This window comes from Corvus hawaiiensis, chromosome 8 (assembly GCF_020740725.1).
Source record: "Corvus hawaiiensis isolate bCorHaw1 chromosome 8, bCorHaw1.pri.cur, whole genome shotgun sequence".
Classification (NCBI taxonomy): Eukaryota; Metazoa; Chordata; class Aves; order Passeriformes; family Corvidae; genus Corvus; species Corvus hawaiiensis.
Genome location: NC_063220.1, coordinates 37,004,386 through 37,027,259, shown reverse-complemented (window position 1 = coordinate 37,027,259; position 22,874 = coordinate 37,004,386). Strand labels below are relative to the sequence as shown.

The 22,874-nt window shown below is 49.1% G+C and overlaps 1 protein-coding gene across 1 annotated transcript in view; it reads right to left on the bottom strand.

The window, feature by feature from the left end:
• Positions 1-15,811: 15,811 nt before the first annotated feature.
• PCDH15 (protocadherin related 15) overlaps positions 15,812-22,874 on the bottom strand; it is a 711,356-nt gene continuing 704,293 nt past the window's right edge. Inside the window, exons 38-40 of the mRNA XM_048310479.1 lie at positions 22,637-22,769; positions 20,172-21,584; positions 15,812-18,308 (exon numbers count right to left, since the gene is read on the bottom strand). Coding sequence (XP_048166436.1) covers positions 17,757-18,308; positions 20,172-21,584; positions 22,637-22,769 — 2,098 coding nt within the window. The 3' untranslated portion in view covers positions 15,812-17,756. The remainder of the gene's footprint in view (positions 18,309-20,171; positions 21,585-22,636; positions 22,770-22,874) is intronic.

Here is a 22,874-nt window from a genome sequence, read left to right as displayed (position 1 = left end):
TCAATTCTAACAGAATCCATCAATTTATTTTGGGATGAGCTGTGATTCCAAAAGAGCAAATGATTCATTATAAGGTTCAGCACCAAACCTGAGGAGAGCCAGAAGAAATAACTGTGAAATACGGTTAGGACATGGAATATCTGGGATGATTTCCAGTCAGATGAATCTAGGGAATTCTGCCACATCCATTCCTGTCAAAGGTGTTGCCAACAGGGTCACAGAATCCCAGATTAGTTTGGGTTGGAAGGGACCTTAAAGTTCATGTCATTCCACTGAAGACACTTTCCACTATTCCAGGTTGCTCCAAGCCCCATCCAAGTGATGAAATCCAGGAAGAATTATCCTAAAAACCGGTTGGGAAAGAGGTTCCAGCCCCATTTTGCAGCAGATATGGAAGAACGTGATGAATAAAGTGAATCCCCTGAGTTCAATGCCACAACAGAAAGGGAGAACAGCTTTATCTTCTCCCTTATCCTGAAGATCTGGAGTGATTTCCAAAGTGTTCCACTACTTTCTTGCAGTGGAATTAACTCTTTTAAATGGCTTTTTAAACGACTCAGCCCCACACCTCTGTGATCAAGGGTGTGTAATTGCCAGGTGAAAAGGCAGAAAGCCCAGGCTTAAATAATTGCTGGATCGTAAAACTGAGGATTTAATTCCCACTGCAGGAGTGGGAAAGTGCCTCTCTGGGAACCTGGAACCGCCCTCTCGAGGCTTCAGCCATCCCACTGATCAAGGGCTGGTCACACCCACACCCCTGATAAGGAGCTGCCCTTATCAGTGAGCAGTTGCCACCTTTTCCCTGAGATCAAGGGAGATTCTCTCTTTCGTGGAGGAGCTGTGAAAATGAGGCCAAGGACTCAGCCCCACACGATTTTCCCAGCAGGAAAAACAGTGGATGTTGTGGTGGGAGAATGTCCAGCAGCACCACGCAGGTGGAGCTTGGACCTTTCATACCATCACAGCCTGGACATGTCTCTGACCTCCTGAGCAGATCCTGCTGTTTGCTCCCACTGAAATCTGTCCTGTGGGATAGCATGACTCCAAAAAAGCCTCTCCTTACCTGCCCTGGGATTCCTGAGCACCCTGGGGGTTCCTCCTCCCCTTCTCCCCCGTAGTGAAGTTGCAAGAGGAGAGATCTCTTCACGTGCACATCACCTAGTTAGGATCCTCTGCTTGCTCTCCAATCCTGGATTTTCCATCCAGATGCTGTCCTGAAAATGGCACCAAACGATTTAGGATTGGTGTTTCCACGATGTAGATTTCCTGTGTGCTTTCTTACCAAAACACACGTTACACAAATATCCACATTCATTGGTGCAGTGCAAGTCTGCTGATTAACGTGTGCACTGAGGTAAAAATCATGGAATTCCAGAATGGTTTGGGTTGGAAGGGGCCTTTAAGATGATCTCATCCCATGTCCTGCCATGGGCAGGGACACCTTCCACTGTCCCGGGCTGCTCCAAGCCCCAATGTCCAGCCTGGCCTTGGACACTGCCAGGGATCCAGGGGCAGCCCCAGCTGCTCTGGGCACCCTGTGCCAGGGCCTGCCCACCCTGCCAGGGAACAATTCCTGCCCAATATCCCATTTAAATTTCCCCTCTGTCACTCTGAACCCATTCCCTTTGTCCTGTCTCTCCAGTTCCTGCTGCAGGGTCCCTCTCCAGCTCCCCTGTATCCCTTCAGACTCTGGAAGGAGCTGTGAGGTCTCCACACAACTTTCTCCTCTCCAGAACATTCCCAGCTCTCCCTGCCAGCATTGCAGCCCAGCTGTGATCCAGTGGGTGGCATCCTGCCCATGGCAGGGGTTGGAATGAGATGGTCTTTAAGGTCCCTTCCACCCCAAACCCTTGTGGGATTCTCTGGTTCCATGATTTCCTCTTACAGGGATGGGCAATGCTTTTATTGGCCTGTGTCTCCAGTGCTGCTTTAAGGAGCTCTGGATGAACTCACCCCAGCTCCTGTGTGAGAGCTGAAGGCCAGAGCCCCATGTGGGGATCTTCACTCCCCAAATCAGAGCTGCCTCCTCTTTGAACTCCTTTTTTCGCTCTACTCTGGATTTAGCACCCCAGGAGATGCCCTTTCTCCTGCCTTTAATTAAGGGCAGCGAATGATTTCGCAGCCCTGCTCCTAAAAGGTGATTGTCTTGATTAAATTCCTGACCCTGTCAGGACAAATTTGATATTTGCTTTGCAGGAATTATTTCTCCCAAGATGCCTTTGACTGGTGTTAATTATGTTGTCTTCAATCTCTCACTGATTGCATCTGCCCAGATCCTTCCAGTCTCCAGCCCAGAGCGGCCTGTTCAGCTTTTTAAACACTAATTTTAATTTATTCCTCCAAAATGCCTTCAGTGGGGTAAAATTTAACAGGAATCAGTCTGAGCGAGTTGTGCCGGGGGAATATTAAGGAAAATCTCTTCACTGGAAGGGCTGTCAAGCCCTGGAAAAGGCTGCTCAAGGAATTGGAGTTCACATCCCTGGAGATGTTCAAGAATGTGTGGATGTGACCCTTGGGGACATGGTTTAGTGGTGGCCCTGGCAGTGCTGGCTGATCTTGGAGATTTTTCCCAATCTTAACGATCCTATGATTTAATTTCCCTTTAAATTTGCAAACCCAAGGAGATACAGCTTCAGCCTGTGGCTCCTTTACATCATTTTCTCCAAATAATGCAAAAATCATCCTGCCAAAAATCTATTTATTGATAAAATCCTCCAGCTAAAAAAAGGAATGGGTAAGTTTAGGGTGTGTGAAGACGCTCTGAAAACAGGGAAAACTAAAAATACCCAGCCAGAGCAGAGCCAAGGGGCAAGAACAGGTCAGTGGTAAGAACTGACATCATTGTAGACATAATTCTGGTTTTATAGCTCCCAGCTCTATATATAACCCTGAATCCCCACATCGAGTGTGGGAAATGCCCCATAAGTAAGAAAATACAACAGGATTTAGTGGCAGCAGAGCCAAGATGTGAAGATTTGGGGCTGGGCTGTAATTCCTTCAAGTCAGGAGCAAAACTTCCATGGAATGAACGTTCAAATATTGACAAGATCTTGAAAAAAAACCAGCAGGATTTAAGGGCAAGCCTTCTTACTTTTTTTTTCCCCCTGAGACCCTTTAAAAAAAAAAAAAAAGGAAATGTTTAATTTCAAATGAACTTTACAAATGAAATATTTAGAAATGTTTAGCATAGAGATCTCTTCCATCATTACAATCAAAATCTTCCTACTCCTGCCAAATAAGAGACAGAATTCCTTGGGAAATATTGCAGATACTGGGATTTTCTACAGGAAAAAGTGGGCCTTTGATATTTTCTTTTATCTCTGCATTCTTTTATATTCCCTGTAGAGTAGAAAACCCCTGTGGAGAGATGGAAACTGGAGACTCAGGAGTTAAGGGAGAGCAGCCAAAATACCCCGGAACATCCAGCTGCAGATCCCATAAAGCTTCTGTGGATGCCAGTGTTATTCCCAAGTGGATTCCTCTGACACATCATGGATATTCTCCTTCGCAGCATTTTTTTTCTGACTTTGCAAAAGGAAAAGTCGTTTTATTTATTTGCTCATCACTGTTATGTTGTAAAAAATGACCTTTGTGGTAAAAAAGGAGAAACTCCTTCAAGTTCTGGTGCTTCAGAGGAAATGAAAGGCACAGGAAAGGCAAAAAGCAGAGCAGGACGCTGCTTGTTTTTAATGAACCCACTCATTTGACCATCTGACCACTCCTTTTATGGAGAAATCCAAGGTTTTTCCCATGGCTGCTTTTGGGACTGTTCAAAAATAGGCTTCGCTTTTGCCTTGCGAGTCAATTATAAATATCTGTGGCAGAATGGAAATCTTTCCTGAAAAAATCCCCCCCCAGAAAAAAAGAAATGTTGCAACTTCCCCCACATTTTAGGCTTTTTTCTTACCATAATTGAGTTCATGTTCGTTTAATTATTAAAAAAAAAAATATATGCAACAGTTTTCTAAATATAAATCCCTCAGGATTGCCTGGGCTGGCTATTGCAGAGAGTTTTGAGAGGATGTGAACACTTTCCTGCTTTTTTCCTGTCCTGTGCTGACATCTTCTGGGCCCTGCTCAGACTGCACAAACGCCTTCCAGAGACACCGGGCTGGGAGAACCCAGAAACTCCCAGTTCTGGCCAGTAAGAGACTTCTAAAGAAATCCCACTCTTTGGTTTTCCCAGCAGGATTATTCTCCTCAGAGCTTTCTTGCCTGGCCCAGCAAATCCCCGCCCTGTTCCCAAGAATTCGCAGGCTTTCCTGGTTTTATTTTGCACACTGTGATGGAAAAGGAGGGTGAGGGGTATAAGTCATTCCTCAGCTTCCCAGTTCCCTGCACCTTGATGCTTGATGCTTTCTCCAGAGGCTGTTTCAGCTTCCCAAACTGGCTGTATCCCCAAATAAAGCCTGGTTTGGGATTGTTTGGAGTTTTTATAAAGAAAACCAGGAATGGCTGTGTGTTTTCACCTTGGAGCAATAAAAATGATCGATATTTATTCCATAATGCAAATCTTTACCAAAAATACCCAAACAAACCCACTAAATATGGGAATATCTGAGACACCTGCCCCAAGCTGTGGCCTGAAGAGCTTTCCAGGCACATCCAGATGAGGATGGAAACTCTTGGATCAAACCAGGTGGGATGTGGGCATCGAGCTCTTGCTCAGAGCACCTCCCACGTAGCCTGGGAAGTCCTGGGGAGGTAACATTAGGAAATCCACACAACTTTCAGCACCTTCTCCTTTAATTCAATAAACCCTTTACACAGGGAGGAGCCTTGGTGGCCCAGGGAAAATCCGTGATAATGGGAAAAGTGGTTCTGAGTGCTGCTGGCTTGGATACGAGGTGTGTCACACAAAAAGGATGGCACAGAGTCATTTAGGTTGGAAAAGACCTCCAAGGAAGGAAAGAAGGAAGGAAGGAAGGAAGGAATTCTTCCTCAAAGAAGAGGGGAGTTCTCTTTATCAGCCTAAACCCTAATTCAGCCTTAACTCCAGTAAAAACAGCCCGGAATACACCAGACAGCTCCATGTCTGGAGCCCCAGGAGCGGCTGAGGGAGCTGGGAAAGGGGCTGAGCCTGGAGCAAAGGAGGCTCAGGGGGGACCTTGTGGCTCTGCACAAGTCCCTGACAGGAGGGGGCAGCCGGGGGGGTCGGGCTCTGCTGCCAGGGAACAGGGACAGGACAAGGGGAAACGGCCTCAGGCTGGGCCAGGGGATGGCTGTGGGGGCTGTGAGGGCTGTAGGGCCTTTGAGGACTATGGCGTCTGAGAGGTTTCTCAGTGCTCTGAGGGCTATGGGAGCTGTGTGGGATATAGGGAGTGGGAGAGCTATGGGATCTGTGAGGGCTGAGATGGGTCTGGGGACTCTGGGGACTCTGAGGGCTGTGGGGTCTCTATGGCCTACAGGGGCCGTGAGGGCTGTAGGACCTGTGTAGCTATGGGGTCTGTGTGGGCTCTGGGGTCTTTCAGGGCTCTGGTGGCTATGAGGGCTCTGGGGGCTGTGAGGGCTGTAGGGACTTTGAGGACTACAGGGTCTGGGAGGTTTTTCAGTGCTCTGAGAGCTTTGGGAGCTGTGAGGGCCATAGGGGGTGGGAGAGCTATGGGATCTGTGAGGGCTGAGATGGGTCTGGGAGGGCTATGGGGTCTGTATGGCCTATGGGGTCTGTAAGGGCTGTGGTGGCTTTGAGGGCTCTGGGGGCTGTGAGGGCAGTGGGGTCTGTGAAGGCTGGGATGGGCCTGGGGCTCTGGGGGCTGTGAGGGACAGTGAGGGCTAAGGAGTCTTTGAGGCCTATGAGGGCTGTGAGGTCTGTGGGGACTATGGGGGCTGTGAGGGCTCTGAGGGCTCTGTGAGGGCTATGGGGTTTGAGGGCTGAGATGGATCTGGGGACTGTGGGGGCTGTGAGGTCTCTCAGGGCTCTCAGGGATATGGGGTTTGAGGGCAATTGAGGTTGTGAGGGTTGAGATGGCTCTGGGGGCTGTGAGGTCTTTCAGGGCTATGAGGGTTTTCAGGGCTGTGAGGGCGTTAGGGGCAGTGGGCACTGTGAGGGTTGATGTAGCTATGGGGGCTCTGAGGACTGTTTGGATTTTAGGGGAAATTTCTTCACTGGAAAGATGGTCAGGCCTTGGGACAGGCTGCCCATGGAAGTGGGGGACTCATCCTTCCTGGAAGTGTTCAAAAGCCCTGTGGATGTGGCACCTGGGGACAAGGGTGAGTGGTGAGCACAGCGGTGCTGGGGGAAGGGTTGAACTCGGTGAGCTCAGAGGGCTTTTCCAACGTCAAGGATTTTATGATTCTATGACCCAGTGACTTTTTTCCTCTTCCCCACTTCTGCTTTTCAGAATGGAGGAAAATCCCTCAAAACCCCTTTTCTCCCTGCTCCAGTACCACATTTCACAGAGGCTGTGTTGCAGCCCCAGCTGACGAGGCCCTGGCACAGATTCCCAGAGAAGCTGCTCCAGCCCTGGAAATGTCCAAGGCCAGGTTGGACGGGGCTTGGAGAACTCTGGGATAGTGGAAGGTGTCCCTGCCCATGGCAGAGGGTGGGGTGAGATGGTTTTTGGGGTCACTTCCATCCCAAACAGGGAAAATTCTCTCATTTAACTTGCAGAGTAGGTGGGGAAAATTAAAGCAGGTAAAAAATCCCAGCGATGCTTTCCTGGCCAGGGCCACAAGGGGGACTCTCCTACAACTTTATAGGGGAAAAAGGATTTCAGGGGAGAGGGAGAAGAGGAATACATCAGTTCTACAGCTGCATGTGCAAAGCCCATTTTAGGCTTTAAGTTCTTAACCTTTTAATCTGTGAAATTCATTAGCAGGTATCGGTTTGCCTTCATGTCCAGCTGCTGCTCTGGCTCCTTTCAGCTCCTGGTTTGATGCTGCAAATTGTACGTTGAAAATATCCTGTTAATTTTTATTAATGAATTTAAGAGACTTGGTTGATCCACTTCAGATAAAAATCACAACCACGAGCCCTGAGCTCTCATAGATTCTGTGTTATGTAACCCACTCTGAGCCGATTCCAGGGCTGGCAGCACCTGGCCAAGGCACACCCGGTGCAGGAGCCAGATGTTGGCAGAGGTGGGGGGGTGCAGATGGTCACAAGACAGGTTGGGATTTGGGCAGAAGGGCAGGAAAAAGAGAAAACGACATGGCAAAGTGCTGGGAGGGAGGGAGGAAGGAGGTGCATGGCCAGTGCTGATCAATGTCAGCCACCCAGGGAGTCACATCATGCATTAAAAATGGCCAGAAGAAGAACAGAAGCACCATTGGAGGTTTTTAGTAACGTGGCCGTAGTTTATTGTGGTTTTCTGTACTTCCTACTAACACCTGGCTGCCTGGAAATCTCAATACAAACGTTGCTCTCTACCCCCAGACACGGCACACACTGAAATCATTCGGAGTTCTCAGCCGTGCCCCTGAGAATCAAGAGTTAAAACACAAGCCTTGTTCCCTTTAACTCTTAGGAAGTGACTGTAAAAGGCACAGTAACTCAGTTTCTAGGGAGTTAATATAATAGCCAAAAAGTATCACCCTGAATTCCCTGCACAGCGCAGAAGAAACCCTGAGCATCTCTAATTGAAACTCAGCTATTGTGCAACTTCATTTAGTGGGAGGCTGTGGGTTTGTGGTGAGAGTCACGACTAAAATGAAACTGAGAATGAGCTGCCAATTCCCACAAAAGTGGAGGTGACCTCGAAGTTCCTTTAAAAGCTTCTCCAAAGCAGAGACATTATCATTCTAATTAGGACTTCCTTTTAGTGGGGAGAAAATTGGTATTGCACTGCTGCCATAATTCTCATTATAAGTGAGCGAATAATTGTTCCTATTCCACATATTAAATTCCTATTATATCTTCAAAACATTATCTAAACCCAAAAGTCAAAGGGTTTTTTTTCTGCTGGAGGCCAGTGCTTTAATTGTTCTGCCAGGAAAAGGGCAACAGTGATGGGCACATCACATCTCATGGCAGATGTACACATCAGACAGCGGAGACTGATCTTCACCTCCTTCAGTGATCCTTTTTGAGGTCCCAGCTGTGTGTGACAGCAGGAAAAGAAAGGAGTTTGCACCAGGAGCAAAGGAAGTATTTGGATTTCACAGGATCCCAGGATGGCTCAGGCTGCAGGGAGCACAGAGGGCATCTGCTCTCTCCTCCCAGCTCCAGCAGGGCCATCCCGGAGCACAGGCACAGCACTGTGTGCACACAGCTCTGCAACAGCCCCAGGGAGGAGAGCCCAGAGCCTCTGTGGCCAATGTGCTCAGGGCTGGGCACTGCCCAGGGCAGCAGTTCTGCCTCCTGGGCAGGGCAATTGCTGGGCTCAGGCCCTGCCCGGTGCTCTGGTGCCATTGCTGGGCCCCGGAGCAGAGCCCGGGCCCTGCTCGGAGCCCTCCCTGCAGCCAGGGACAGCCAGGGCTGAGGGCCCCTCTCAGCTGGGGCTCCTCTCGAGGCTGAGCAGCCCCGGCTCCCTCAGCCTGTGCTGGGCACGGAGATGCTCCAGGCCCTTGCTCAGCTGCGCAGCCTCCGCCGGCCCCGCTCCAGGAGCTCCCTGGCCCTGCTGTGCTGAGGAGCCAGGGCTGGACACAGCACTCCAGAGGTGCCTCCAGGGCTGCCCAGAGGGGCAGGATCCCTCCCTGCCCTGCTGGGAATGCTCTTCTGTCCTGCTGCCCCCAGGATCCCATTGGCCTCCTTGGCCCCAGGACACTCTGCAGGCTCAGGGACAGCTCGGTGTCCCCCAGGATCCCCTGGATGAGATTTCCCTCATCCATCCCTCTGCCACCCACTCCACAGTGACATCAGGCATTCCCAGGACACTTCAGGAATCGTGGAATAACCTGGCTGCCCATCTGCTTGTGACCAGCTGGAGGGGCAGCAGCTGAATTCTCTTCCTCGGAGGTCACTGAAGCAGTTCTCTCCTTCACCCTTCCCTCTGTCCAGCTGTCAATTTTCCTGCAGCTTGTGGAAAATTAATTAATTTGGAGACTGCAAATCCTCCTTCAAATCTGGATGAAATTGGACATTCGGTTCAGAAATTATTCCTGACAGGCGGGTGGACACTGCACCCAACTCAGTGCTGTTTCCCCAGGAAATAAACCTGAAAGCAGGACTTGTAGTGAGAACCTTATTAAAAAATAAAGGTCCTCAAGTCTTAGGAGAGCTAATTAGTACCTCACACCTGCTGGAGAACTAATTACTGATGGGCTAATTCTGACCAGGCACCTGGGAAGTGCTGGTGATGGAAGCACGGCGGGGTTGTGGTGCTGCAGGGCCGGGCAGGAGCGCTTCCCACAGGATCCATGGCTGTGGATCACAGGGCTCTGCCAAGTGCAACAAGCCCGTTCCAGCCTGTAGATAAAGCACTCACTCATGAAAAGAACTTGAATTTCCGAATTTCTGGTTCTTTTCAGGCTGCCTTTGGGATTTCAAGTTAATGAGAAATGCTGCTCTGAGATTTTTGGGGCTGTCTGAATGATCCTTGTGGGTTCCTTCCAGCTCAGGACCTATGAAGAAATCATTTTGTTTGGTTGGTTTGGGGGATTTCAGTGATCCTGTGAGATCCACGCTAACACTCCTTTCCCTGGATGTAGCCAGGAAGGGTCTGGAAATGTGTTTTACACCAAGACTGTGAAACAAACCCTTCTTTCCTCAACCTTTTCCAAAAGATAATCCTGCAGCCTTTGTTGTGACGTAGAGTAGGAAAGAGAACCGTGTTCAGTTTGCGGGTTGTATTTTCCTCCTCAGTCCAGCCCCGCAGAGCTGTGTTCAACCGTAAATAAAATCTCCCCAAGGCCTCCTACCTGACCAGACCTTTTATTTTATCATTTCTATAAAAACCAAACGTTTTCTAGAGAGATGGAGAGGGATTAAACACCAGCTAAATTCACATTGCTGCTGTTGGGGGAGAAGGCAGATGTGCCAGGAGAGGTTGGGAATCCCCGAATCTCAGGATGGTTCAGGTTGGAACACACCTTAAAGCCCATCTCACCCCACCCCCTGCCGTGGACAGGGACACCTCCCACTATCCCAGACTGCTCCAAGGTCCATCCATGGGCACTTCTAAATATGCTCTATTTTTACATTTTTCGGGCAATAAAATCTAATAAATCATACGAGCACAGCTAAGTGCAAAGGTGCAGCTGCCACGGCTGAGTGGGGGCAGATTTTCCAAATTCCAGACCTTCTTCTGCTGATCGTTTGTAAAAATTTGTCTAAAATAGGGCAGAACCTTGATATTTGGGGTATCTTGATGCCTGGGGAGTCACTCATGAATGCTCCAGCTGATAGATGTGCCCTTAAATCCTGCCTGAGGAAGCTTCTTGCTTTGGCACAGAGGGAAAGGGTGGGGATTGGCCAATTAAAATCCAGCCATCTCCCAGAATTCCGTAAACTGGCACTGGATATGTTTCTCAAGGGCTGGATTTGTGCTGTAGTGGCTAAGGCCGAGCCTATCACCTGCAGCTGGCTCAGCAGAGTGCACAACTCTGGGCTGAGCCTTCACCAGGTTTCCCTGCAGATCCCTAGGGATGCAGTGATTCCTTTGGGAGGGGGGTAGAGCTTACCAGCACGTTGGGAATCCTTGATTCCCATCTTTCCCAGCTTCTCCTACCATCCCGCCCACTTTCCCTGATAACTTTTTTCCTTTCCTTAGGGACAAACATTCCTCCCTCCCAACCCAAGCCGCTCCGTGATCCCGCGTTACTTCCTATGGAGGCTGAACCAGCAGCGCTCGGATGAATGTTTGTCACCATCCGGGAGTAAATAACTTCCACACCCCTCCCTCTAAATCCCTGAAAGGCAAATCATGCTGGCAGGAAGCACAGGAATCCAGGTGATATGGCCTGGGGGGATTTCACTGCCTAAACCCAGCAGCTTTGCTGTCTGTTCTTTTTACTCTCCTCCTTTAACCATTATGTGTTAATTTGAGGAGTCCCAGGTTGTTGGGAAGGCTGGAAAGCTGTGTCAGGACAGGAGCAGCTGCTCAAATCGCTGTGACCTCCTAATTTGTGGAGCACCCTGCTACCCCAAACTCATTTGGGACAGGGAGCTCTTCAGCTGCCTCCCCCTTGCAGCGGAGTGGGAATGGGGCTCTGGATTTGGTGGGAGCTGCACCTCGTGCCCGTGGGCTGCTCCTTCCTCCTGCCCCGTTGGAGACAGATCCCATTCGTAACCAGGATTTCCACCTTTCACTTCCCAGGAAGATGTTTTAGCCAGCGCTCTCTGCACTTTCCCAGCGGGAGAAGGACGGTGGTGGGTGTCTGTGGAAGGGCAGGAAGGGAGCAAACCCCCTCCAGGCACACCAGGGCAGGGCTGGTCCACGAGCCCGGGCTGTCCTTTGTCGTCCTGGCAGCTTCATTAGCCCGGGCAGCACAATGCCCAGCGCGGCACCCGTGTGTGTCCCTCCATCCCTGGCACAGCCCTGCCTCTCCTGGGGCACCCGTGTGTGTCCCTCCATCCTTGGGCACAGCCCTGCCTCTCCTGGGGCACCCGTGTGTGTCCCTCCATCCCTGACACAGCCCTGCCTCACCTTTTGGGATGAAAGGAAGGAGGAGGCAGTGCTGGAGCCAAGAATAAGAGCCAGGGATCACCACTCTCCTTCCCAATCCCTCCCACACCGCTGTCCCCGTTCGAGGTGCGTGCCCTGATGTCTCCTCAGAATTCCCATCCCCAGCCCCCATTTATTTCTGCATTTCCAGCCTGCAAGGCAAAAATGTGCAGCAGTAAATTAAACTGCTGGGAGAGACAAATATTTATCATTCTTGGTTTGGTGATGGGGTAAAGTTTTGAGCTTATCTTTCATGTTCTTCATTGAAGCCATGGTGATTGATCAGCATTAAGCATTTTGTTTGCCCCCTCTCCCCAGGACTAGCTCTGTGTAATGCTAAATCGCAGCAAAGCCTGCTCAATATTTGATATATTTAACGTGTGCACTTTCCTTTTTCGTTAAAAGAGCCTCTCACCCACATTTCTGAGAGAACAACTTGGAATGAAGCAGCTCTTTGTGAATGCTGGGAGAGTGACACTGTCTAGGTTTGATATCTGAAATGTAACACATTAAAAAATAATCATCTTTCTACCTGTGCACAATTCATCAGATTGAATAATGACCTTATTACAGTTTTCCTTTGGTGACCTTTAGTGAGAGAAGAAATTCTTCCTCAGATACTAAAAATAACCACAGCAAAGCAGAGCTTCTGTGAACTTTGGTGTTATCATTCTCTCTAAAGTCTTGAAACAAAACTAAACCTCCCTCCAGCACCACAGCATTCAGCTCTGCACCATTCTCTAGAAGCATCCCATCCCTGGATCCCCAAAAATCTCCCCCAGAACCTCTGCCTGGACTTTAGCATTCCCAGGAGCACCTGCCCTGGGAGCAGCCCTGGGCCTGCTCTCATGTTCTGCTTAGTTGGGTACCATGCCCACAATCTTCTGGGAACAGAGAACAAAATCTGGAGTGGTAAGCACTAAAAAAGGTTAATTTTAGCTTGGGTGATATTCTCTATTCTTCAGGTGTTTCAGCAGAGCTCTGAAGATGAAGATTCCAACAGTTTGACTCAGGATTTTGCCTTTGCTCTTAGAAGAGCTTCGAAAGAGCCACTGCAGGGACACTTCCCTTCCCCAAATCCACACGGGAATCCAGCACAAACAACTTCCCAGATGTTTTCCCCTCTGAGCAAAGCTTCCAGGACTTCCTGGAAGCCAAATATTGGTTAAACCCCATGGGTCTGTGAAAAGCATGGCAACTCCACAAGGAATCCCACTGCCAGAGGGCAGGGATGGATGGGATATTGGGGAGGAATTGCTCCCTGGGAGGGTGGGAAGGCCCTGGAATGGATTTCCCAGAGCAGCTGTGGCTGCCCCTGGATCCCTGGCAGTGCCCAAGGCCAGGCTGGAACCACCTTTTGCAGGGTTGTTGCTCCTGCTGGGTGACTCCTGAGAGGATCAATACAATTTCATCCTGTAATGAGCAACAATCACTGCCAGACAGATAAACAACATTCCAGCTGTCCTGGCTGCTGCCACCTCAAAAGCCTTGGTTTTTCAGCTCTGAGTGAATTACCTGAGTCTGCTCCTGTTGTTGCTACAGTTTTGATCCAGCTCCAGCTCCAGCTTTAGCCTGGAATCAGCTGGGCCCACTCAGTCCAAACAGGGAAATCACTGACACTCCCTTCTTCCAGAAATAAGGAAAAAAGGCAAAACTCCTCAGTCCTCATCAAATGGACTTCTGAGAGCCAGCTGCCTCCAAAAGTCACCTGCTGACCTGCACCGTTCTTTGGGCTTATCAAAGCTGAGGTTTATCAATGCTTTGTAATAAATGAACGAGTTCCTCAGACTAACAGTGCTAACTTAGCAACATGGAATCATGGAATGGCTTCCCTTGGAAGGGGCCTCAAAGCTCAGCTCACCCCACCCCTGCCATGGGCAGGGACACCTTCCACTGTCCCAGGCTGCTCCAAGTCCCAATGTCCAGCCTGGCCTTGGGCACTGCCAGGGATCCAGGGGCAGCCCCAGCTGCTCTGGGCACCCTGTGCCAGGGCCTGCCCACCCTGCCAGGGAACAATTCCTTCCCAATATCCCATCCATCCCTGCCCTCTGGCACTGGGAAGCCATTCCCTGTGTCCTGGCCCTCCATCCCTTGTCGAGAGTCTCTCTCCATGTTTCCTGTAGCTCCTTCAGGCCCTGGAAGGTCACAGTGAGGTCACCCCAAAGCTTCTCCTCTCCAGGCTGAACAGTCCCAGCTCTCCCAGCCTTTCCTCCCAGCAGAGCTGCTCCATCCCCCTGCTCATCCTGGAGCCTCCTCTGGCCTCTCTCCAGCAGCTCCAGGTCCCTCCTGTGCTGGGCCCCAGGGCTGGGGCAGCTCTGCAGGTGGGGTCTCACCTGAGCACAGGGGCACAGGGGCAGAATCCCCCCTCCCCTGCTGCCCACGCTGGGGGCTCAGCCCAGGGCACGGGGGGGTTCTGGGTCCCAGCTCTCGCCCACAGCACCCCCAGGTCCTTCTCCAGGGCTGCTCCAGCTGCTCATCCCCTGGATTGATGCCAGGAGTTGCCCTGATCTGGGTGCAGCACCAGCACCTGGCCTGGTTAAACCCCACGAGATTCCCAAGGGTCCCTTCTGGAGCTGGTCCAGGTCCTCCTGGGTGGCCCAGTCCTTCAGGAGAGTTTTAAAGTCACCATTTCTGCAGCAGCATTTGAGGGGTGAGCAAGAGAAGGAGAGAACAAGGTAAGAACCATTTATGCCCATCCACCAGCTGGAAATTATCCCTAATTTTAACCTTCCCAGTCACACCTGGCATTTACTGGAATAAAATGCTGGAAAATGGGAAGTCACTTCCCAGTCCCTAAGAGCATCACACAGAAGGAACCTGGGGACAACCACCACTGTGCCTGTCATGCACTGGAGACTCCTGTAAATATCAAGCTGTGTTCCCTTGGAATGTGTGACACTTCCCAGGCAGCATTTCCATGGCTGTCACTGGCCCAAACCAGCCCATTCCCACTGGGAGTTTTTCCACCATTTGCTAAAAAATCACTTTTATTTTTTCTCCCCAATCACTTTTCCATTTTGCTGAGTGTTTTCCAGGGTCTGGCAGGATTCAGGCTGTGATGGGAGGATGCTGAGGTACCATGCTGGGACATTTCTGCCAGCAGACAGACATTTGTCACCCATCACAACCACGCTGCCCTTTCCCTCACTCCAAATCCTGGCTGCAGGGACTCCCCACCATTGATACAGAAATATTTTAATATTCATATTTTATTTCCCAACAGGTCCCTGATAGATCTGTGAGCCTTTCTTTATAGTAGTAAATACTTAATCAAGGGAGAAAATAGAAATACTCCATTTTCCACCTTGCTTTCCTTTTCCCCTCCCCAGTGGGAATTGCACTGCCCTCCTGCAGCCCCAAAATTCCTCATTTGGATCTTCCCTGGTGTGAAAATGTAGCAGGAGCTGTGCTAAGCCACAAAATGCTGCTTGGAGGAGTGCAGGAATTAAACCAGTGGCAGGAGGGATGATTATCACCTTGATCCGCCAGCCAGCGAGTGCTTCTGCCACCCAGGGGAAGCTGCTCGTGCCTTGCCTCAGCCTGACAAATTTCGGTGCTTAAATAGCTGTAAATTACATCCCAAGGCACAAATCCGGAATTCTGCTCCCTGCATCCAAAGCTGTGCTAATGCCTCGCTTCCCAAAGGGAAATAAAAGGTTTTTTTTTTTACTGGATCAATCTGTGAGGTTCCTGCCGTTTGTTCTGGCTGCCAGCGCCTGCTCACAGCCTAAAGCTGGAGTTATTCATGGAATGGCATCCCCAGAAAGCAAAGGCTGGAATTCTGTATTAATTGACAGAATGACACCACCACAAAATAAAAGAGAAAAAAAATACCCCTCCCCCAACCCCCCAAATCTTGTGCACCCAAGAAAGATTTCCCCAAAGTGTTCCCAGTTTTGAAGGTTCAGCAAAAACTGAGTTAATTTTAGACAACGCAGCCCCCCATTGCTGAAAAAAAGGTGGGATTTCTGATCTCTGCACTGTGGGAGATGCTCTGAGCACCTGGACAGCACAAAGGAGCTGGTGGGGAAGAGATTTCCCTTGGATAAGCATGGACAGCACTACTGACCACTGGTGTCCAGCCCCAGCATCCTTCCCAGAGCTACAGCTGCTGTAGTTGCTCTAGAAATAAAGAAACAACTTCTTTTTCCCTCAGAAAACTGGGAGAAAGCGTTTCTCTAAAAACCCTAATGAATATTAAGGACAGAACTGAGAGACTCTGCAATAAAAAGTGAGGCAGTGAAATAATAACAGTGTCTTAAACAGGATTAAAATATAACACTTTACTCGTTATTTCAAAGAATAGATTTTTTTTTCTTTCTTCCATCAGTCTTATCTGTATGTCCAGCCTCCAGCTAAACTCCAAACAGCTGCTTTAGCTCCGGTCCCAAGTGCAAATGTGCCAAGAAAAAGGAATTAGGGAAAAGAAACTCCTGGTGTTCTGTTTTTCCCACGTGTGAGAGGCTACAGTGCATTTCTCATGCCTAAAAACAAGCACCATTGCTCAGAATATTTGGTCAGAAGGCTCAGCTTGAGAAGGAGGTATTGGACAGAGAGGTCACATTGACACCACACGCAGACAGCTCCCAAAGACAGACACTCCCAGGGACTTCCCTGGGCAAAGGGAAAACCAACAGAGCCCCAGCAGCACAAAGTCCTTTCACCGCCAGAGCGGATCCGTCCTCAGCCAGACCCCGTGGTGAGGCCTCAGCTGTGGAACGGGGAGAGAGTGGTGATGCCAATCCCTTCCTTATTAATTACACACATTCATCTGTTGGCTCTTCCAATCTTTCCAGAGGAATCCAGGTTGTTCTCACGATTGGTTTGGTCTTACCCCGGAAAGGTTTGCACAACACAACAGGACACTTTTCTCGTGTGAACGTGGTTCTGCTTTTTGCCTTTGCGGAGAAAACCGCTTTGCTTTGTCTTTTTTGGGTGGTGGTGACAACAAACAGTGACAATTCTCAGCTCCCTGCCCAAGCTGGGACACAGCACACTCAAAACTTCGAGGTAAAAGCAGGAGCTGTAACCAGGTTCCCAAATTTGTCGTGTATTTCACATGTAATGAGTACTAAAATTTTGGAACAACTCTATGTGTGTGTGTCCTGAGACCCTCTGCCCTTCCCAGATCTCTCTGTGCATGTTAACTTCACAAAATACTCCCTCTTTCTCCTCTTCCCTGTGGGATCCATTTGTCTTTGCAGCAGGTTTGTGTTCAAAGTGATCAAAGTGGAATGGTGATGGCACTACTTAACCCAGCAGCCAGTTGGGCTTGGGAATGGATCCATCCTCTTCCCATTAATTACTCTTTAGTGCCTCCCGCTATCACACAGGCTCGTGGATCATCCTGCTTTATTCCAGAGGAACACAGCCATAGGATGACAATTACTGATGGAGCATAAAAACTGCACCTAAAGGTTGTGGAAAGAAGCAAACAGAACTGATGGGGGAAGAGATGAAAAGATGAAAAATTGACTGGAGAAGAAAATTGGAACAAGCTAATTTACAAAAGAAAATGAACAAACCATGGCCAGGTAGCTCTGAATAAGATTAATTGCTACACATTGCCTTCCTCGTTGCAATTTTTATCTTATTTCAGCTTCTCTTGCACTTTTCTAAGTGGCAGCACTGTAATGTCAGGAATTCTGATTCCATAACTGCCAGCTGGGCATTGTTTGCATAAATTGCTCTGACTTTGGAATTGGGACTCAAATTTCAGCAGCAGCCGAGGATTTGCTCCATTGACTTGGATGGGTTTATTTTGAATTTATTACTCTGAGGTCAGAAGGCAGAGCTCTGGATATGAATCTTGACCATAAACAGACAATTCCCAAATCTAGACAGTAGAGCCACAAGTACCATACAGAAAAACAAAGCCAGGCAGGTATAGAGCTGTCTGGAGGGTTAAACCAAAGGGGGCTGTGCATTTATTAGTAGTTTACTGTTTATTAAACAAGAACTCCAGATCCAAAAAGAACTCATTAATCGAAACCAAGTAGTGTTTAGTGAGATGGGAGCCTGTCAGAACTGGGGAGGACAATGGATCGGTCCAAATGTGAGTGCAAATTTTGTCTGGGAATTTTAAAGCGTGCCGTTTGTCGTGGACAACGGATGTGCACCATACAAACTCCGTACGTCTGCCCCTGGGTGACAATAAAAAGCGCAGTTTATTATAAACCGAAGTAAAAATGAAACTAAAAAAATCAACTAAAATCACAGTTTTGTCATTGGTATGTGGAGGTTGTTCCAAGGGCCCATCCAGAGCTCCTCCTCATCGGACTGTGTGTGTTCACTGTGCGACTCCAAGGGCTCCTTGACATCCTCGTGGTCAACAACCGATTCCTGCTCATCTGTGCTTTTCAGTTTGGCCGGCCCAGCCTTTGTCACTGCATTTTCAGCCCCTATAGTAGAGGAAAAGGAGACACTGCACGGCCTGGAGTTCATTTTGTCGCCTGGGGACGGTCCCTTGGACAACGTGTTCAGCGGGACGCTCTCCTCGTGCGTCACCGCCAGCTTGTCCAGCTTCTTGAACTGCTTCCCCAGCCTCACCGGGGACGTGACTTTGAGGTTGTTGCCGAGGCAGCCGCGGCGGGTGCGCACCACGGAGCCGTTCTGGGCGATGTAGACGTTGCCGTTGCCGCTGGGTTGGACGCCGGGGGTGCTCATCCGGCTCCTCTGGCTGGGGTCGGGAGCGCTCTCCTCGCCCGTGGAGCTGGTCTCGTACTCCGGGTCCACCACCAACTTGATCCTCTTCTTTTTGGCCCACTGTTGGACAACAAAGAGAAGTGTCAGGACAACCCAGCACTGTTTCTTCATTTCCCTGCCCTTTCTGTTAATTAATTAGTAACTCATCAATTTCTATTAGTTTTGCACCGAGGAGGAAGCCACTGTGTGAGAGATCCTTTTAAGAAACCACTCCAAGGTATAAACTCTAGGAAGGCCTTGGAAGTTTTCTTCCCTTGCATTGTGAATTCCATGCACTGGGCAGCTCTGCTTTGTGTGCACCACACATCCAGCAGAGAAAATCCCGCGACATACACCAGGGAAATTCTCAGGCAGAGCGCTGGCAAAACTGGCTGGTTAAAAAACAGAACAGCTCTGTGTAAGGCTTTGTAAATATTCCAGGCAGGTGGGATGCTCGGGAAGACAGTGGAGAAACCAGATTTTAGGTTTATATAACTTACGTATTTTTTTTAAGAATTAATGCAAACAAGTGCCACACTGCTGTGACTTTGTAGCAGCAGTAATCCCTCTGTGGTGAGCACACAACCCCCACTAGGTATTATAATTTATAATTGATCTTTTAAAAAGAAATGCCTCCTTGCAGCACACTGAAAAGAACTATTACCCTTCTTGAATGAGTAATTCAAACACTAAGATGCCATCACGGTTAACCCCCACTACAAAACACACACAGGAACAAGAGAAAAGCCAGTTTTGAGAGAAAGAAAATCATGCAAGGTACAAATAGGTGATAAATATTAAGGTTTTGAGAAGTCACACTTGGTAAAAATTACTTAGATGCCTATTCTATTGTTCCTGGCAAAGAGAGACAATGTTCTTCACATGGATATATTCCAGTGGATCTATTCCTGCTTGGTTTAAGTGGGATTTACTTTAAAACACTGTGTGCAGCTACAACGCTGTGCTGTGTGGGGATGCAAAGGGGCAGGTCAGTGATCATGGATCTAGTTCAAAGAGATGTTTGCACAAAATAAAAAATGAAATGAAATGAAATGAAATGAAATGAAATGAAATGAAATGAAATAATGAAGTGAAATGAAATAAAATAAAAACAAAATAGAATAGAATAGAATAGAATAGAATAGAATAAAATAAAATAAAACAAAACAAAACAAAATAAAATAAAACAAAACCACTGTACGGTGATAGGTGGGAAGGGCAGAGGCTGGGAAATGTAATCCATTTCCTCTCCTGACCAAGCTCACTTGGTCCTCCTGCCTCAGCATTCCTGGCTCGTGCATCACTGGTGTTTGTAACCTGAATCCTGTGATCCAGAAAACAGCCCAATCCCAGCTCTCCCAGTTATCCCCTGCAATTTTGGGAATGTTGTTTTGCTGCAATTCCACTTGTCCTCCCTGCAAACAGAGCTGACCATGACAGCAGAGAACTCACCTGAAGATTAGCACGTGTTATTATATGGCATTAATGTCTAAGATGAAAACATGGATGACTTTAAAATCTTTACATCCTCCTCCTCAATCCTGTTCTTCCCTAAATCCCATGTTTCATTGCTCCATGAAAACTGAATTTTCTACATCTATGACAGTATACCTCTAGTGTGTGTATGTGTATATACATAATTTTTTAATATGTATATATCCACAGGGCTGGAATTAGGTTGGTTTTCCACAGTTCTCTCCCAAGGACAGTGAAATGCTGGATCAATAAGCTTTGCCCTCTCCTTTTGGCTGTCTGCAGCCCGTGAGCATCGCTTAGGAAAGACCACACTGAAGGCACAGCAAGCAAAGGCACTCCTCACTGCAAACCATCACCTACTGTCACTCCTCTTTAGAAGGAGGTGGAGTCACCCGTGGCCTCTGACTCCGCAGTTCCAGTACCCTGGGACTGGCTGCTTTCCTGGGACACCTTTTTCTGTGATTTCGCTCCTTTCCTGTTGGTGTCAGAGCTCTGAGTCTCAGTCCCAGGGGACGTGGTGGTTTTCCCCGACGTGGCACTGCCTGAGCTTTTTGCCCCTGTGGTACCTTTGGAAGTCGTGCTGATTTCACTGTCTAGGCAAGAAGATTCATTCTTACTGGCAGTGTCCTCCCTGTCACTGTCCTCTGGATCAACCTCCTCTGCACTTTCCTCCTCGCTCTCCTCACCAGGAACAGCTGATTGTCCTCCCTTGCCCTCTCCAGCAGCAGCAGCTTTTGCCTTGGCAGTTTTAGAATCCGCCCTGTTTGAGTTATCTGCTGTTTCCTCTGCCTCTTCCTCTTCTTCTGACACCTCTTCTATGGTGTCCTCTATTTCCACGCTGGCAGAGGAGGTTTTGCTCTTGTAGCTGGATCCTGAGGTTCTCCTGTAGCTCGTGTCCCTGTCGCTACCTGAGGTGGTAGAGCTCATGGATTTCTGGCTGGAGCGTTTGCCACGGGAGCTGCCTGCCCAGCTTTTCACACTGGACATTTCCGTGCTTCTCCTGCTGCTGGACTCACTGGTCCTGCTGTAGGAGCTCCGTGAGGATGAGCTCTTGGACATGCTGCCATCTTCATCGCTCTCAGAGTCTTCCTCATCATCGTCCTCTCCTGACGAGTCCTCCTCTGACTCACTGCTGGAGCTGGATTCAGACTCGTCATCGGAATCCCCCAAATCCCCCGTTTCCTCATCCGAGTCCACGGTGCTTTCCGTGGCCTCATCCTGATCCAGGGTTATTTTCAAGTAGTCTTTGTCTTCCGACTCGGAGCCGGAGCTGCTGCTCTTCTCAGAGGACTCATCCGAGGTGCGCCTCCTCCTCCTCGTCCTCCTCTCGTAGTCGCTGTCCTCCTGCTCGCTGTCTGCCGTGATACTGATCGAAACCCCCGACTTGGCTTCCTCCCTTTCAGACCCTTCCTCTCCACGCGCCAAATCCTTGCCAAGGCCCTCCTGGAATTTCCTGGAGACGCTGATGCGCTTCAACACGTGGTTTAGTTTCCTCATGGAGGGCCTGTCATCCGTGGATTTCTGGAAGTAGCTTCCCCTGATCATCATGGGTTTGTCCCCGTCCGCTTGGCGAGCCGACAGCAGCTTGGCATAGCTGGAATCTTTCCTACCTTTCACTTTCTGCAGGATCATCGGGAATATCTTTGCTCTCTTCCACCGGGAACGAGCAGACTCAGCTCTTCCTACAGGTTTGTGGGCACTGACTGCCACACGACTTAAATGCATCACTCCCTTTAGCCTCCTTTTTCCCTGGCTGCTCCTAAATCCTCTTCCAGGACCACGGCTGAGGTCCATCCCAACACCTACAGGTCTCCCTTCCATTTGAGGCCCTGCTGCCTGGCTTATCCCTCTGCTGGGAGGGCCTCTGACTGGACTCATGCCCTGCAAATTATGAAAATCAATTGATTACCACTTGAAAGAGAGTTATTATGAAAACCTGTACCTTAAAATAGGGTAGGAATAGATGCAACATTTATTTCCCAGCATCAAAATGAACTTACCTGGTTTAGAAGTTTTCTTAACAAAGTTACGGGGAATGTTTTGGAATTTTAGAGTTTTAGGGAGTTGTAGAATGGGCTGGAAGTGCACAACTACCTTACTCTGAAATGGGGAAAACACTGAAATGTTCTCTCTTCTCATTTAATAGTGGATTAAGATCTGGCATTTATAAAAATTCAACTTTTTTCTCAAAATAAACGTATTGACTTTCTTCTGATTACCACTGACATTTCCTATTTTTTTGGTTTTCATTGTGAACTTTATGACAAATGAGTTTAGGTACCGTTTTTTTCCTTGAAAAGTCAGAGGAATATCAGTAATGGACTCACAGAATCCCAGAATGGTTTGGGTTGGAAGGACCTCAAAGCCCATCCAGTGCCTCCCCTGCCACGGCAGGGACACCTCCCACTGTCCCAGGCTGCTCCAAGCCCCAATGTCCAGCCTGGCCTTGGGCACTGCCAGGGATCCAGGGGCAGCCCCAGCTGCTCTGGGCACCCTGTGCCAGGGCCTGCCCACCCTGCCAGGGAACAATTCCTTCCCAGTATCCCATCTAAATTTTCCCTTTTCCAGTCTGAAGCCATTCCTCTTGTCCTGCCACTCCAGTTCCTGCTGAAGAGTTCTTCTCCGGCTTCCCTGTAGGCCCCTTCAAATACTGGAAGGTTTCCTCATTTGGTAATGATATGAATTACCTAAGTCTAAGTGGATTGTTCTTTGAACTAAAACCAGATGAAACTCAGCAATTCCTTTTTGTGCCTAGAAAACGAAAAGGAATTTTATGCTGGCAAACTTTACAGGCCCTCAGAAGGGCCAACAATGCTTAACACTGATCTATAAAAAACCTAATTCTAACCAATTCCAGTGTACACCTGATGAGGCTTGGTGGCCCTTCAAGCAGTTGCAGGGACAGAAGGAGCCCTCCAGAGTCTCTTCCTTACCTCCTCTGCAGCTGGCCCGTGGGGACTGTAGTAGTAGCCACCATCACTCTCCACCACGACCTCGCCGTACTCATCGTACATCCCCGACGGGGACAGCAGGCGCCGGCGGCTCCCGTACTGCGGCAGCTCGTACCTGCCAGGGACACCACAGCTCCTCAGGGTGGGCCCAAATGGGCTCACGCCTCTCATCACGCAGCCATCAGTGCACACATTCACATCCAGAGGGATGGGAACGGCT